Source organism: Centroberyx affinis, unplaced genomic scaffold (genome assembly GCF_046629955.1).
Source record: "Centroberyx affinis isolate AG114_WGS23_722 - 3 ecotype Tasmania unplaced genomic scaffold, CSIRO-AGI_Caff_v1 ptg000501l_1, whole genome shotgun sequence".
NCBI lineage: Eukaryota > Metazoa > Chordata > Actinopteri > Beryciformes > Berycidae > Centroberyx > Centroberyx affinis.
The window spans coordinates 274,768-293,240 of NW_027279154.1; the positions used below are offsets into that span (position 1 = coordinate 274,768).

At 45.6% G+C, this 18,473-nt stretch overlaps 1 protein-coding gene across 1 annotated transcript; it reads left to right on the forward strand.

Annotated features, from left to right (window-relative positions):
- Window positions 1-9,354: 9,354 nt before the first annotated feature.
- Window positions 9,355-11,945, forward strand: rtn4rl2a (reticulon 4 receptor-like 2 a). Its single transcript, XM_071517551.1, has 4 exons — window positions 9,355-9,427; window positions 10,090-10,316; window positions 10,593-10,826; window positions 11,085-11,945. Exons 1-4 carry the CDS (start codon window positions 9,370-9,372, stop codon window positions 11,943-11,945), a joined length of 1,380 nt encoding a protein of 459 aa, XP_071373652.1. The 5' UTR covers window positions 9,355-9,369.
- Window positions 11,946-18,473: the final 6,528 nt, after the last annotated feature.

Here is an 18,473-nt window from a genome sequence, read left to right on the forward strand (position 1 = left end):
GATAGATGGGGCAGAGAGAGAGAGAGAAGTGTGAGAAAAATACAATGCTTTTCGTGTTTTGGATTTAAAGTAGTTGACATGGTGCACATCCCAGTAGTGGATGGAACAGGGTTTTGGCAGGTGCTTTGGTGATGTATGTCAGACGGGATCCTGCGTGACAAGTTTCGGGACGACTGCCTCGTTTTGCTCCGAGGGATGCAAAGCAAATTGTGCGCAGAAAAAAAAAGGAAAAAGAAATAAATACTGACATTCCTGATTGTTTCTCTGCCTGGCTGCCTGTCTGTTTGTTTCTCTCTCTTGCTGTCCAAACCTGTCTCGCCCCCCCCCCCACCCACCCACCCACCCACCCACCCCCAGCCCTCACCCCATCTGTCTGTCTCTCTCCATCCGTCTCTCTCCCTTGCGAGGCTCCCTGCGTCTGTCTCTGTCTCTCTCCCGTTTCTATCATCATCTCCCTCCGCCACCCAGGCTCTTTCCCTCTTAGTTTAGTGTGTCTGCCGTTACGTGCCCATCTGCGTCATCCGTGAGGCATGCCTGAGTCTGAGGGTTAAAAATAAAAGATGAAAGGGGAACAGAAGGATGGAAGGAGATAGGAGAGGGGAGAGGGGCAGCGGGGGACGGAGGGGTGGGAACAGAGAGAGAGAGAGGGAGAGAGAGAGAGAGAGAGAGAGAGAGAGAGAGAGAGAGAGACTATAGGGTCCTGAGGGATGATGGGAGATAGAGGAAAGTTGTCTGAGTTGGGAGGTGGTAACAAAAATAAACCAGAGGTATGGGGGATGTGCAGTGTGCGTGTGTGTCATGTATACGTGTGTGTGTGTGTGTGTGTGTGTGTGTGTGTGTGTGTGTGAGGAGGGAGGGGGGGAAATATGGTTCAAGTGGATATCATCTGGGAAATCTTCAGGTAAATAAAACAGGGAGGTAATTTTTGTCTTTTCTGTGGGGAAATGAAAATCAAATGAAGAGAGAGTGAGATAAACAGACAGGGAGGGAGAGAGAGAGAGAGAGAGAGAGAGAAACATAATGAAGTAGATATGGCTCCTTTTCACAAGGAAAGCAAAGTGAAAAGGAAGCTTACACCTGGAGTGTTGAAGTGTTAATAAGCCATACTAACAGGTCAACACACACACACGCACACAGTGAGATGATATGAGAGGTGGTGAAACATACGCAGCTATTATTTGGAAGTGATGATGGGGAAAACGACGTCATTGCCTGAAATATGGTAATGTGAGGAGAGTGGCAAAAAAGTTTGGAGAAAAGAACAAAACAGAGAAGCAGAGTTCATCTAACAACATTATGCATTATGGATGATCCCCAAACATCGATTTAGTCATAAACTAAAAATCACCTTAGGACTAACAAAACTAACAAAAACCTCCAACCCAAAACTAAAGTCATAGTCTTCATTTAAATACTAAAAGAGGAAAATGCACAAGAAGCTCAAGTTGATAATGGGAGAGAGAGAGAGCATGAGAGAGAGTGAGAGAGAATTTTTCACTTTCATACTAAAAGAGGAAAATGGATAAGAAGCTCAAGTTGATAATGGGGGAGAGCGAGAGAGAGAGAGAGAGAGAGAGAGAGAGAGAGAGAGTGAGAGAGAATTTTTCACTTTCATAATAAAAGAGGAAAATGGATAAGAAGCTCAAGTTGATAATGGGGGGAAAGTGACAGGGAGAGAGAGAGAGAGAGAGAGAGAGAGAGAGGAAGAATTTTTCACTTTCATAATAAAAGAGGAAAATGTTTAAGAAGCTCAAGTTGATAATTGGGGGGAGAGAGAGAGAGACAGAGAGAGAGAGAGAGAGAGAGAGAGATAGAGAGAGCATTTTTCACTTTCATACTAAAAGAGGAAAAAGGATAAGAAGCTCAAGTTGATAATGGGGGGGGGGGGGGAGAGAGAGAGAGAGCGAGAGAGAGAGAGAGAGAGAGAGTTTTGAGTTTTAACAAGACCTTTATTAGACAATGTACAAACATCCAACCCCTCAGTCAGCAAAACAAAACCAAAGCAAACAAGACATTCACAAACCAAAAACACTGACACAATGTTATCCGCACCTCATCTCAACTCCCTGAGGTAAGGTAAAAAGGTATTGGTAAAAACTAACTCTCCTCCCTCCAGACTGCACACAGCTTCCTCAAGACATCACTTACTATGAAACACTCCTAAATCTTGCATTCTTTTGTAGTATCCATAATCTATTGATACTCTTGCCCTAACTAAAGCCTTGTACAAGTCTAAAACTTCTACTGTTACTCCAGCATCTACCTTCCTCTTCCTACTAAGGTACACAGCTATTTTTGCCTGCCCCAGCAAGAAATTAATGATACACCCCATCCTTGGTTTACTCTTACTGCACTGAAAACCAAAAATAAAGCCAGAAATTTTAAAAACTGCCCCAAGTGCATTGACCAACGAGCTAAGCACGCTGAACAAAGGTCTGAGCCTGTCACAGTGTCTGAAGCAGTGAAATATTGTTTCTCTCACACACAGAGAGAGAGAGAGAGGGGGAGAGAGAGAGAGAGAGAGAAAGACAGGTCCTTCCTTGCTGACCGGTGAGAAACCAGAAATCTATGATTAATTTCAAGGAAGAGGAAGTAAGTGAGCAGAGGGAGGGATGGAGGGATGGAGGGGGAGGGAACGTGGACAGTATTGATTCTAACCTCTATAAACATTATATGGGCTACTGTTATACAAGTCTGCTGGCTGACATCACAGAGGAAGAGATGAAGTAGATCTGACCAAGGAGAGCAGAGTGAACCTCAGCACCTGGTTGATACACAGCCTCAGAAATTATTGTATTATATACTTTGCAACGACATTATCCCACAAACACCATGCAAATTGTATCTTGTATTGTCTCTCAGTTCGAAGGATATCAATTATATTTTTGAAACCTGATGATCTGTGTGATCGAAACTTTGTTCTGTGCGTCTTAATAAATTGTATGTTTTTTTTAGGAGCAGCAGTGTTGACGGACATCCTTCTTGTATTTTCATTTTTGGTCATTTTTGATGTCCTGCACCTGGATTCTAATTTATTTTTATTATCAATATTTTTGAGCCATACACAAAATCAAGATGTGTGACTGGGAACTGCCCTATACCAATAACTTCAGGCTTATGATATAGACTGTGTTGACAATGTATTAGAAATTATATAGTATTTCTGGGCATGTGTACCCTTTTACGGAGCCCTTCTGGGGTCACATGCTAGAAAAAAAAAACTTGATGTGTAAAACCGTGCGAACCGATTTGTAAACTGTGCGAACGGATTTCAAAACCGTGCCCTCGGATTCACAATACAAATCCGTTCGCACGGATTGTGAATCTGAGGGCACGGTTTAGAAATCCGTACGCACAGTTTACAAAAACGTTTGCACGGATTTACACATCAAGTTTTTTTTTTCTACCATGTGACCCCAGAGGGGCTCCGTACCCTTTGGTTATAAAAAAAAAAAAAAAAAATCTATAATGGATGTACAATAGCCATTTAAGTAATTTCAGTGTAAACAGAAGAATCAGCAATTTAAACCATATAAATTGTCTTGTAATTTGTAATTTACACCTCCTGGATACAGTATTCAGATTGAACAAACTGAGGAAATAAATTGTACAAAAATATCAGTTTTTGCACAAAATATGTGCATACACAGGCAGTGACTGCTGTGCAAAGTGATAATTCATAGACTGGAGACAATTCTTAATGAACACAGGATGGATGGCAAGGATATAATAAAACATTTAAACTTATTGAAAACTACATTTCTTACTTTTCACTCGGCTGTGCTAATAGCAACATCTGGCAGGAGAGATTAAAGTTCAGTAAAAATAGCTATTTGTGAAATCTACAGTTTTTTAGAAAGTGACAGCTACTATAAAATGATTGATAGCACTAATAAACACAAATATTGGTACTTTTAAAAGGATAGAACATAACTTAGGGAGGATAAGGATAAGGCTGGTGTTTTTTAATGCATTACTTACCGTCAACAAATCCTATGAAAATAACAAAATCAACAATGCGTTTGCTCTACTCCTGTTACTTTCTGACTTCCAGTGTTGGGAATAATGCGTTACAAAGTAACTGCGTTACTGTAATTCCATGACTTTTGGTGGTAACTAGTAATGTAACTAATTACTTTTTCAAATTAAATAACGCAATTACAATTACTGAAATTTAAACGGGCTTGTTACTCGTTACTTTACGCGAAAATAGCGGACAACTTCAGAGGATTATCCGGTTTATGATCATCCGACCTTACGGTGGCGCAAGTGAATCAAAAGACTACCGGTCCGGTAACTTAGCCCACACAATGGCCGACAGTTCAGGAGCGAGCTTACTCTCCTGGAAATACGGACATTATTTTTCCCTCCTCCTAAAGTACAAAAATATAGTGGTGAGCTGTAGCTGTTTTCATCATAGTGATAATGGGTACAATGATAGATAAAATTTGACAGTTGTCTTGTCCCACACTGTGCCACAGCAACATTAAAATAATATAGCTAAATTATGTGTGCATTATTAAGAGAATTGAAGCAGACATTTAAAAGTAACGCAAAAGTTACTTTCCCTAGTAACTAATTACTTTTATTATACAGTAATTGGTGAAGTAATTCAATTACTTTTTGAGAGAAGTAACTAGTAACTGTAACTAATTACTAATTTTCAGTAACTTGCCCAACACTGCTGACTTCCCACGTACCGTTTTTTAGCCGGCAACCTGGAAGTCATTGGCTCCAATTGTAAGCTAAAAACCTTGAAATACAGCTCACAAAGACATAGTTTAAATTTTAAAAATCGCTAACTGTTACCACGAAAAGTCAGGCTGTTGTAGTTATTACCAAATCAAATTCAAATGGGAACAAATCCTTCATTACGCCGGGGACTATTTTCGGTGCTACGGAACTACTTTCCTGAAATCGCAAAGTGTTTACAGCCGGCTTATGAAGTTGTTTGAGGAAAAAGTCGGCTGGCCCGGTGCATCGTGATGATGAAATATGTTGCCCAGAGCAACGGCATGGCTCTTTGATGTGTTTTTAATTGTTTTTTTAATACAATGGAGTTCTATGGTTGCTGGGACATGGCTTCCTTGGGCACCGGCCACATGGACGAGACTGATTTTGTTATTTTCATAGGATTTGTTGACAGTAAGCAATGCATTAAAAAACACCAGCCTTATCCTTTAAATCCTTGGTTGATAAAAGAAAATGCAAAGGTAATGACTTTTTTTTTTTCCTAAATGGATGTCTAGTATTTTTGGAAATGCACATACCGGTAGTTAGAGTTACCATATACCATGAGAGAATAATTACACGCCTCTTCAATTACCCTTGCGCTGCCGAGTGTGTGCCAGGGGCGGCGCACGGTGTGGAGAGCAGTCGGCGGTATATGGTTGAGCGGAAGTGGTGACGCTAAGGACAGAACAAATGAAAAACGATGGCAAGAAGGGAGGGAGTATTGGAAGAAAAAGAGAAAAAGCGATGCAGGAGAGGGGAAGTGAGCAAGACAGAGGATGGCACAAACGTCTTTGTCACTGTGATAATTAGACAGACACTCAAAGATGCTGCCTATGTGTATGTGTGTGTATTTGTCAGAGAGAGAGAGAGAGAGAGAGAGAGAGCACCAGTGAGCAATGTGTTAGATAGTTTCGTATACAACGAGTGGATGACCTTGCAGCATTTTCTTTGTTTGTTCTTTTCTTTCTTTGACTAATTGTCTGTGCAAGAGTACTGTATGCTTTTTTGTGTCCCTTTATTTCTCTGATGTGTGAGTGTCTCTGCATCCTCTATTCTCTGTGTCTGCGTCCTTTGTGGGCGCTCAGTCTTTTATTTCATCCTCATCTCAGTCTACTTGTGCGTCTATCCATCAGGGTCTGTGCACATCTTCCCTCTCTCTATCCATATATCTGTTAATCGCATGCCCCTTCGTTATCTGGACCCCATGGGATGCGACTATACTACTACTACTACTACTTCACTTGCTCTTTTCATGAAGTACTAATGAGGTGAATCCTGGAAAAAAGGCATTATCCCTTATTGATTTCCTTTGTTAAATCCATACCAACCGAAAGAAAGGAGATGTCGATAAAGAAAAGCAGACGAGTTAGAGAGGGATTTTTAAGATTTGGGACAATTGAGATGCAGATTGTGCAAAAGGCGCTGCAACTCAACAACAGGAAGATGTCCCTAATATTTTGTACGTTAAGTGTATATATCCGTGCTTGACTCTTTGACACATCGACACAGATCCCAGAACAGAGGGACACTAGATGTGTGCTGTTACCTTGGCAACAGATACACCTCTACGACACCGACCCCACACCACCGCCACCCTAACTGGCATCAACCCCTGCTGCCAGTGGGACAGTGTTGACGTCACGCACGACTACACCTCACCTCAGGCAATTAATCCAGGAGGTTAATTTGGACCATCTGATCGGAATTGCAATTCGGTTACTCCAGGGAGTCTCACCGCAGACAGCAAGATAACAAGTGAGCAAGATAACAACATGCTGTGCTGGGCAGGTGAAGTGACGCAGCTACTCACTTGGAATCAAGGCCAAGCAGAGAGTGAATGGAGCGCTATACAGCTGGACACGGACAGAGGGGCAGCTGAAGACAGGCAGACAGACAGACAGACAGGCAGACAGACAGACAGGCAGACAGACAGACAGACAGACAGACAGACAGGCAGACAGACAGACAGACAGACAGACAGACAGACAGGCAGACAGACAGACAGACAGACAGACAGACAGGCAGGCAGGCAGGCAGACAGACATACATACAGACAGACAGACAGACAGACAGACAGACAGACAGACAGGCAGGCAGGCAGGCAGGCAGTCAGACCAGCTGGGGAAGCCTCAGTTTGTGTTTCTGTGTGGGGATTATACAAACACAAAGTAGACATATCATCCATCACTCCCATTCAGAAGAGGGTGCCTACACAGTACCGCAAACCTGCTGTGTGGGTGACTAGCACAACATTAATTGACTGACACTTCATGGTGGCATTTATGCAAAGTTGTGCCTCAGTCATACATGTGCGTGCAGACACACACACACACACACATACACGGACAAAGACATGTGCATACACGCACACACATTCTCATACAGCTGACGATGTGGGTGTGTGTGAAGGGGAAGCCTGTGTGGTGTTTATCCCGCCTGGACAGTGGGCACTGAAGCTTGTGAGCATCCAGAAGTCCAGATAAGGACGAAGGAGGAGGTGTGAGGTAACAACAACACACACCATGTAATGGATCTCCTTCGCTTACTCATTTGTTTATCATGCCTTTGGCCCAGTTGCTCTGTCCACAAGCATGCATGCTGTGTGTATATGAACTGTGTGTGTGTGTGTGTGTTGTATGCATGCGTTTGTGTATGCATCCGTGCATACCCCCTTATTTCTGTTCATGACTAGTAAATGAGGGAACGGACAATCACAATCACTCAGTTTATCTGCCTGCCTATACCTGTCTACTCTTTCCTCTGTCTGACTGGCCATCAACATTTATTTCCAATGTTAGACACACAAAAGAGCCAAGACAAGTGCCCTCCAGACATGCGAAAACACTCAATGTAACACTTTAAAAGGGATTCTTATGAAGTGTGTCCTCTAAAACGAATTACATCATTGATGTGCCACTTTCACCTGCTGTAGTAGTGTTTCCACATCCTATGGAGCAGTTTGGAGCCTCTCTAGTGCTACTGTCAAGTCTGTTCTATTTATTATTGTTGCTTGAGTGTTGTTTGCACAATCTTACACTAACAATGATGTGTGCTTGTGCCTTTATAAACTATGCTACTTTAGACTCAGGAACTGTGTCCATGCTCCATAAGTCCCAGAACTTATTCCATGCATTTCCATCCAATTCAGTATACCTCACTGCCCTGCTGGGCTTTCATCTGTGGGTGCAACTTACTGCATGTGACCTTGCATCGTTGCACATAGAGATAGAGGGTTTTTTGTATTAATGAGGAATGATACAGCGTAACATTGTCAGTGTGTGTCAGTTTGTCCTGTGTTACTCAGCTGTTTATATGTGTCTACTCAAGATAAATTCCTTCTCATTTATCGTGATTCTGATAAGAAAAAAATAAAAAATCACAGGATTTTACACTCCTCTGTCTACTGTATCATTGTCTGCATCTGTGAATGTCCCTTGGCTGGCTGAATGAATGGATGGATGGAGTGAAGTGACAAGCTGCTAGCTTGCTATCTTGCAATTGGTAGTCAAACACAAGCACTGACAGCTTGAGGCACAGACAAACAGAAAAACAGACTTGAAGTGGCATGCATAGCTCACGCATCTGTTGTGTTTTACTGTCTCCCTGCTTTCTAGCTAGTTGGTCTGTCCTTCTCCCTATTGCCTGGACTAAATGAACAACTATCTGAACTACTGCAATAAAAACAGAAGAAAGAGAACTACAAAAATTTAATAAAAAATAATTACATTTCACTTTGTCCCAGACTTTATTTAAAGTCCCAATCTTATCCCAACATTAATTTGCCACCTTGTCTTGTTTAGCCAATTAAACACAAACTCATCCATATCTCCATCATCAAAAGGAATGTGTCAATACCTATTACTGCGCATACAGAATGAGTGGAGAATGTCATAATCAACAAGCCTCCATAAAATTAAGACTGCTAATCAATCACGGCTGTACTGAATGACTTTCTCTTTTGGCACCGAATCGTGTCTTGTAGCTGAATCATAATTCGGGGGCTTCCTACTTTCCTTTTTTTTTTCATCTAGTCCTATCACTCGCTTCCTCACTCTCTAAGACAGCCCATCTATCCTTTTCTTCCCCTCTTTATCTGTGTAGTTGAACTGCGCCGGAAACAGACCATAGCGGTCATAGCCAGGAAACTAGCTGTGCGCTCTTCTCCTACCCGTCCTCCACTCCTCCACAAAGCCCAGTCATCATTACCGGGCACCGTGCCGTGGTTTGCTCCCCCTCCCTTCTCTGTTTCTCCCTCCCTGAGTTCATTCTCTAGCCCTCCCTCCTCTTGTTCCTATTTGCGTCGAAAAAGTCTCCTCCTCTTTTGGTGTCGGAGCGCACGTCTCCAACGCGCCTTTACGCGCATACAAGCTGTCCAAGAGAATCCCCTGCGGGCGGCCCCTCCCCTTTCCGTTTCTTGCCGCCCTCGCTCAGCCTTGACCCCGGATTGGTGACGTAGGAGATTCCACGGTTGCCCACTGCCGTAGGCAGCAACGGATTGCTCCAGTATATATGGGACACTGGGAGCCATCAACCGGCACTCTCTCAGTCGCTCCGACTCGGGAACCAGAGCATCAGCGGAGATAGCAGGCTTTACTTCGCCCTCTCAGGCTAACTCGCTTTGGGCTTTGGTTCAGGATGGACACCTCTACGACTACTCGGAGCCGACGATGCTCCATCATGCGCAACTGCAAAAGTAAGTTTCTTCTTGTCTTCTCTCTGGTTTACCCATGGATAAGATAGACCTATAGGACGATGCTGCCTTTCATCACAATTTGTGCAACAACTTCTGAGTTATTGAAAAGAAGCTTTCAGAGATGCTTTGATATGAAGTTAAAATCCTACAGATGCAAAACTGAGATGAGACTAAGCTTCGGAAGTTGTATAAGGCTATAACTGGATATGATTTCTAATTGTAAAATTGCACACGCAGCGTGTCAAGTGTAGTATCAGGAACTTTTTGGTTACTTTTAATTGCTCTAAAATGATTAGCCATTTGAATGTTTGACAAATTCTGTGATCATGCTGTGCGTAATAGTTGGTGCAAATGAAGACTTTTGAAGTTTTGAAATTAAATGCATATGCCCAAACTTCGCCTTATTCAGAAGCTTGTAAGCCTGCCTGCTATAATTATTGTTCCAAGATCTTGCGGATGTAATTCTAGCAAAATATTTGTGCATAAACCCAGTAAACAAACATAGCAAACGATGCACGATAGCCCGTCACTATTCTTATATGCATTCTCTGCAACAAAGCCCAAAAACAACCGTTTCAGCATGAACCATGGACAGCGCCTTTTGGCTACTCGGTCTCCCCGCTTTGAGTCTCACCTCTCCCTGTTTCTCTTCTCTCTACCAGGCGGTCTCTCCCTCTGGCTGGTGGTGTGGCTGGTCCTCGGTAAGCCCAGTCCGGCCTCGGCGTGCCCGCACCTGTGCGTGTGCTACCCGACGCCAATGACTGTGAGCTGCCAGGCGCAGAACTTCACCGCCGTCCCGGTTGGAGTGCCCTATGAGTCGCAGCGCGTCTTCCTGCAGAACAACCGGATCATGGAGCTCAGAGTTGGCTCTTTTGGCTTCGGAACTCAGGTAAGAGCGAGAAAACAGCATATAGTATATTCATGTATTAATTTGTGGTTGCAAGTAGTCTGCATATGGATGTAGGATGCCTAAAGGGAAGGAGATAGGGACAATTTTTCTAATCAGAAATCTTTTAATCAGAAGAGAAAAGTAAATTTCATGACTTGCTCTTTACTGATGCAAGTGTAGCAATTTAATTGACATTTCCCACATTTTATGGCTGCGTAATATTCACATAGAAGAGTAATCATCACATTTCATTAATGTGTTCTCTTGTACTGCCAGGTTCTGTGGCTGTTTGCCAACAACATCACGTGGATCGAGGCAGGGGCCTTCAGTGAGCTGAGGGACTTGGAGGAGTTGGACCTGGGGGATAACCCTAGCCTCCACAGGCTGGAGGGGGGAGCCTTCCGTGGCCTAGAGAAGCTCCAGAGCCTCCACATGCACCGCTGCAAGCTCACTGCCCTGCCCCACGACATCTTCCACAAACTCTACAGCCTGCAGTTCCTCTACCTGCAGGTAGGGGCGCCGGAGAGATAGGGACACACACATGCATCCAGATATGCTGACACACATTCAGATACAAAGGGAGAAAGACAGTCTTTCCATTCATTTAGCTAGTGAGCCACACACACACACACACACACACACACACACACACACACACACATAGCATCACTGACCTTATATCCAGTTATCAATATGACAGAAGCCATTGTGCCCATTCTTCTTACCACCAGTATTGTGATTCTAATGTTAAACCATTTCCCTCTTCAGGAGAACCATCTCCACTTCCTGCAGGATGACATCTTTTCTGACCTCATCAACCTGAGCCAGCTCTTCCTGCATGGCAACCGTATCCGCACCCTCTCAGAGAACGTGTTCCGTGGCCTGGTCAACCTTGACCGCCTCCTTCTCCATGAAAACCGCATCAGGCAGGTCAACCGCCGCGCCTTCCGCGACCTCGGCCGGCTGACCATGCTCTTCCTCTTCAACAACTCCTTGGCCGAGCTGCCCAGCCAGACCCTGAGGGACACCCAGGGCATCCAGTTCCTCCGCCTCAATGGCAACCCCTGGGCCTGCGGCTGTGAGGCCCGCTCCCTGTGGGAGTGGTTCCGCGAGGCCCGCGTCTCTTCCTCTGAAGTGATGTGTGCCTCCCCTTCCACCCGCCGTGGCCAGGACATGCGCTTCCTCCGCGAGATGGACTTCGCTCTCTGCCCCCTGCCCGACCCCGGCTCCATTGCTGGCTCCACCACCACCACCTTCAGCACCAAGACCCGCTGGTGGTTCTCCAAGAACAAGCCCCAGTCCTCCACCAAGGGCATCTTTGAGAAATCCTCGGAGACAGTCAAGGCTGGTTTGTATGGAAAGGGCCCGTCCACCTCCACATCGGTCGTCAAGTATGAGCTGGGTGAGGAAGAGCTGGCGCTGCCCAAACTCGACCCCGAAGAGTACTGGGCAAACTACGGCAACGAGGATTCAGGTGTCACTGTGCGCTGCTTCGAGCTCGAATGCCCACCTGACTTCGACCTCCCTCCATCTTCCTCCTCTCCCTCATCCTCCTCTCCCTCTCTCCTCTCGCTCCTGGTCCTCTCCGTTTTCACCCTCCTCCTCAACCTCCACCTGCTATTTGGCTGAATCAGACTCTTAGTCCTATACCCGTTCCCTCCCAGCCTGTTTTAAAGGCTGCGAGGATCCCTGTTAGACACTCTACACCCCCTTTGCCCGCTCTGCTGAGCTGCTTTATCTAAACCAATACTCAAAGCACAGCAAGGGAGATAGGGGGACGGTTAGATTCTGTATCTACCACCTACAGGGCTTAACATTTTCAGGGCTGCTAAGAGTTCTTCAGCCAAGGCTATGTATCTACAGTATTCTACAGGTAGGGCTTTCTGCGCCTCACCTGTATGATGTCATATCATGGTCACCCATGATCCCCTGTAATCAGGGTTATGAGGGCTGAGTCCATCATTAATATCAGTGCTATTTGATAACAGTTGTGAATGATACCATCATTGTTGTCACCTCAACTTACTTAGAACTAGTGCTGTTAGTACAACATCTAATTAACTTGCTGCTATGAATACAGCAATCACTGTTATAATCAGTGCACAGTAATGACAATGCTATAACTACTTCAAGTGTCATGTAAATAGGTTTGAGAATGTATTGTGTGAATGTTCGAACTGATTTCAATATCTGTAGTCCAGCATAATCATCATGTCATTCGACTACTATCCAGAAAAACTGTGAGGGCTTGTGTTTCTACAGGACAGAGCACAACGCACGGCGAGGTTACGACAGGCAAGCAATCAGAGAGAGAGTGGAAAATATACTGTGAAGCAGAGAGAGAGGAGTACAGGAGAAAGAAGTGCAGGGAGATCAAAAAGGGAACGGGTGGGCAGAGATGTTAAAAATAAAGGTAGGAGCTCAGAGACAGGAAATTAAGATGGAGAGATGAAGAGAACATAACGATGACTGACAAGGGAGACGAGAGCAATGGGAGGAAATGTTGAGATCTGAAAGAGGCAGGGACGGAAAGAGAGGTATACTGTAGAGAGAGAGGCAGAGAGAGAGCGAGGGGGTGAGAGAGACAGCGAGAGAGAGAGAGAGATAGAGAGCGAGGACAGCGCAGCAGCAATAAGAAAAGAATGCAAGAGAAGCAGGAAAGAGCAAGAGCAGAGCGAAACGAGGAAGGACAGTGCTGGCCGTAGAAGCAGCAACTTGCAGGAGAAAAGCTATAAATCCATTCATGAATATTTGTTTGTTTACCTGTTTATATTACAAATCCATCGTTCCACCAGTTCCTGTAAATATGGTGTCATCGTGGCAGCCACAGGGAAAGAATGCTTCCTGTCGGGCAGCCAGAAGTTTGGCTTTGAATGTCTTTGTTTGACATAATATGTAAAGATTGTTTGACCAAATACAGATGAACATCTTGTTAAAAAATACAGTGAACGATTCTGAATAACATTGTCATACTTTTCTTTGGGGCAATAATTAGAGAATGCACATATGTCGAACCTCACAGGACTGTGAAAGGCAAAGAGCCAATCTGGGGAAATGATTTAAAAAAAACAAAACCCTTGTTTTTTCTTTTCAACCATCCATCAAAAATCTGAAACTTAACAGATTGCCTCTGCGTGACTAAAACATGATTAAATGTGACTAAAGTGGACTAAAGGACTGACTAAATGGGCCTGATGTCACTGCCAGGACAGGACAGAAAGGCTCTGGCTGTGATGGGCATCTGTCTGTGCGTGGACAAATGAGGGTGAATGGATTGGCAATCTGGCAACACCGCAACAGGCAAATGCGTCAGCGAGCTTGTCACTGAGCTGACTGGTTGACTGCTGATGCCTGCTGGACTGACTGTCTGGCTGACTAACGGGGCTGACATGCAAAAAGGAATTGGCTGATCTGTAAATGCGCTAAGAGAGCAATGAGAGTCTGACGGCTGAGAAAAGACAGAGAGAGCGAGAGAGAGAGAGAGCGATAGACAAATTGAGACTGACAGACGGACAGCCAGTCAAATTGATGGACAGACGGCGACCTAAAATCTTAAAACTGACAGAGGATTGGGCTAAAAATGTCAAACCGACAGACAGACTGAGAATTACTAGACCACAAAATCAGATCGAGGAGAAACATAAAATTGTAGTGGGTGGGCAGCGGAAGTAGTGTGAAAAAAGGAGAAGGCAGAGGTGACCAAATACAGGCATGCTGTCATTCTCCTTCAGCGGTTTATAATCCCTCCCTCTCTCTTCGGCCCCTCCCCTCTTTTTTTCCTTCCAATTCTCCCCAGTCCCTTCCACTCCATCCAAGTTTCCACATTGCCTTGTAGGAAGCAAGATACTGTAGGCGTGATGACGTGTATGCCTTCTCTCTCCTACCTTTCTTTTTTTCTTTTCTTTTTTTTTTTTCCTTTCTGAACACCTTTTTCCTGAAGCTGTCTTCATCTCTCCTGGGCAGAGAAGACAGGAGAGGAGAGGGTCTCTATAAGAGAACGCTGCAATGGGGGTGAAGAGAGCAAGGCCAAGATCTAGCAGTAGGAGTGAGAGAGTAGGAGGTAAAATTAGTGAGGTGCGCGCGCACACACACACACACACACACACACACACACACACACACACACACACACACACACACACACACACACACACACACCTACTCACAAAGCCAGGAGATCAAGCCTTGCTTCAAACGGAAACGTCCTTACAATCTCTATTCAGTTTTAGTTACGGAATATCACGGCCCCTCAGAGAGACTTTGTCAATGTTATTCTGTTGAAAAAATGTTTGTGACTATGATGACTGGTAATATGAAAGATTCTCTTAACCTGCTGTTTGATATGTCAGCAAGTCATATGGGTGAGGTCAAACTGAGCCTTGGTGCTCTTCAGTGACCGTGACAGCGAGGTCACTGTCAGACGACCAAAGCGCCAGCAATGCCATTTTGCCCATGTGCTTGTTCACTCTGTCAATGTGATGTTTTATGTGTGTGTGTGTGTGTGTATGTGTGTGTGTGTGCATTTTTGTGTGTGCCTGAGAATGAAAGAATAATTCTCTATGAAATTTACAGAATGACTTGTCTTATTTTTATTGTAAAGGAAAATGTTATTGAAAGAAAGATTAAATACATATTTGTTTTACCAAAATGAATATTTGCGTGGGTGTATCATTCTATGCCTTGGCTATTGTTCAATATAATATTAACAAACGCCCAGAGGGAATAGCATGCGAACACACACACTTGCCATTGTGTAAGTCCTCTAGGCAATCACCCAGTTATCTCAACCATGTAACTATGCAACTAAGACAGACAGAGAACAGGATGCCTTCAGATGGAAACACAGCGCTAGCACTATACACTTACTATTATTCTGCACTGATGCATTGCAGGATATTGGCCTCATGCAATGCTTCAGGATATGAAGAGTTTTATTCCTAAATGAGAAATCCATCATTTGAAAAAACTGATACCTACTCTTGCAAAATGGCTAATTGCACATAGAATGAAAAAAAATGAACAAGAACATACTTATTATATAGAATGAATTTGTGAAAAACACAGTAAAGTAGAGCAGCATCATAGGATCATTATTGTAAAAAAAAATGCAGACTCGGGGAGGGAAAAACACATTTATTTACAATTCATAAGTTGTTCAGACACATGAAATTACCATTAAATAATAAAAGTGCCAACTATTCTGACAAAATGATTGCTACTCTTGGAAAACGAGACAAAGCTTTAATGTTAAAAAACAACTTGCTTTGGCCATAACTTCTTTCGTCAAGGTTAAAGTGTTGCTGGCAATCATGTTAACGCTTTGTCTGCTCTCCAGCAGTAGATTTCATTATTTCATTACTTTGGTTTGCTTTGATTTGAACAGCTTGAAGGAGCTGTGAGGTTCTGAAAGGTTGTGGGTTTTTCTTTGTGCCTTTTTTAAAGTCACAATGAAATGAAAGCGTACTTTTTCACCTCTTTAGCTAATTCTCCATGTCTCCATGACTATTAAAGGAGGGGTATCATTTGCTTTTTCAGGAATTTTATATAATTCCCTGATGGTCTGTTAAGTTTTTTTCAGTAAAAATCGTTTAGTTATAGCTTTAGCTATTCACTTCGAAACATGTTTGTTTCCCACCTACAAGAAAATAGGTCGTTTAACATAAGCAGCTTCTTATGCTAATGAGCTACTGCTCTGATTGGCTGGACATTCTAGAAGGCCCGCCTTCCTCTTAGCACTGATCTGACTGGCTTGTACAAGGGGGCGTGTTTTATAGTTAGTGACTGTGGGGACACGGCATAGTAATATGATTATTTTTTTTACTGTGATTACTTCACACCTCCAAGTACCAAAATCACCATAAATACTAAGAATTGCCACATCCTAGGATACCCCCCCCCCAGAAGTACAGTGTATCTTTATTTGTGACCTCATGCTCTACCAGTTGTCACGTGGGGGCAGAGGTGAGGACCTAAATGCAGACAGGCAAGCAGAAGGATTAACAAAAGTAGAGACTTTAATGAAGAACTAAAGCAAAAATACAAAAACCAAAAACGCAACAGGCTGGCAAAAAGGAAGACAAAAAACCCAACCTGGCTGGCAGCAAAGCAAGAAATCCAAAACTGGTGACGAGGCAGGGAACACGGGAACGGGAACAGGAACACAACAGGTAACAAAACAGGAGCGAAACAGAACAAGTAGGCTGAACAGATGAACTGACAAGGAGTGGATGGTGAACCGGGGTAGATATACTGTGGGGATGGGTGATAAGTGATGAGGTACAGGTGTGTGGGAGCAGGAGGGGGGGGGGGGGGAACAGGTGAAGAGAGAGCTAGACCAGGAGGCGGAGACACAAGGGCAGACAGGAAACACAGAACCAAGGAAAATACAAACACAAAGAAACACAAAGGCAGGACATGGCAGAACCACCCCCCCTTTAAGGGACGGCTCCTGACGTCCCAACAAACTGAAGAACACCGAGCAGGGTGGGTGGAGGGGGCCCGGAGGAGGGACTAGGAGGCAAGTGGCCTGGGTGCTGGACAGGGACGGAGCAGGAAACCTCAGGCAGACGGCCTGGAGGCTGGACACGTAGGCGCAGCAGCTCTGGAGGACGGGCAGGAGGATAACCAGAGTGGCGGAGCAGCTCTGGAGGACGACGATGTGGAAAAGACCGCTCAGGAGGCCGGCAATGTAGGCTGGGCCACTCAGGAGGTCGGCGACGAAGACGGGACCGCTCAGGAGGTCGACGACGCAGCTGGAGGTCAGGGAATGCATCCGACACCAGAAGATTCGGCTAAGGGTTGGGGCAGGCTGCGAGATCAGCTTCTGGTGTCAGGTGCGGGTGTGCGGGACCGGAGTCCGGCAGCGGGAGCGCAGGACCGGAGCACTGGTGTTACCAGAGTCACTGGGAACACGGGAGTTGACCGGATACAGGAATGCCGGACCGGAGTCCTGCAACGGCTGTCTGAGATGGCCGACGGGGAATGGCAGGGCGTCGGCAGATGTGGCCGACGACTGGGGATCTGGCTGCAGAGCAGGCTGTGTCAGCTGGGAGCCCGGCAGGCGAGCCGGTGAAGGCAGGGAAACAGGGGTTTACTGACACACAGCCACAGGAAACTGCAGCGGACCAGGAACAGAAATTAGCTGCAACTCTGGCTCAGCGGATTGCTGCAAGACGGGAACAGGAGACAGCTGCAGCCCAGAAACAGAAGGCTTTAATAGCACAGGAACAGAAGGCTCTTGCAGCACAGGAACAGAAGGCTCTTGCAGCACAGGAACAGAAGGCTCTTGCAGCACAGGAACAGAACACAGCTGCAGCCCGGGAACAGAAGGCTTTTGCAGCTCAACAAAAAGCAGCCTCGGGGCAGGAACAGGGACCAAGATCGGCGCAGGAACAGGAGACTGCCGCGGCTCAGTGACAGGGAGTTTCCGTGGCACAGGAAGCTGAGATTGCTGCGGCCCAGCACGAACAGGAGAGTGCTGCGGCTCAGCCTGAACAGGAGAGTGCCGCGGCCCGTCAGGAACTGGGAGCTTCCACGGCGCAGGAACCGGAAACCGCCGCAGCTCGGGAACAGGGAGCTTTTGCGGCGCAGGAACAGGAAACTGCCACGGCACAGGAACAGGAACTGACTGGACCTCAGTAGTGGGCAGCGGAGACTCTGTGGCGCTGGACTGCAGAGAGAGCCAGTGGCGACGGGAGCCACGGGGACCTCGCCGCCTCTTGGTGCCTCCACAGGTCCCCGTGAAAAAGGCAAGGCGAGTCCCCTCAAAGGGCGACCGCTGGGCATCAGGGCGGCTCCCCAGATGATCCGTGGTAGAAACCAGGGGTTCCGGGAAAGCCGGGTCAGGACAGGCAGGTTTTAGGCTCAAAAACCCGAGCCTAACCGACTGGAGTGCTGGCTGGTGGCTAGCAGACTGGGACTTGGGCTGGTAGCTCGGCTGCTGCTGGGGCTTGGGCTGGTAGCTCGGCTGCTGCTGGGGCTTGGGCTGGTAGCTAGGCTGCTGGCTAGCTGACAAGGCTGCTTGCCAGGCAAAGTATGTGAACAGCGAAATCATCTCTGTTCCAGTTGCAGAGGGAGGAGACCTGTCTGCTGGGTCCATTTTGGTCAGTTCGTACTGTCACGTGGGGGCAGAGGTGAGGACCCAAATGCAGGCAGAAG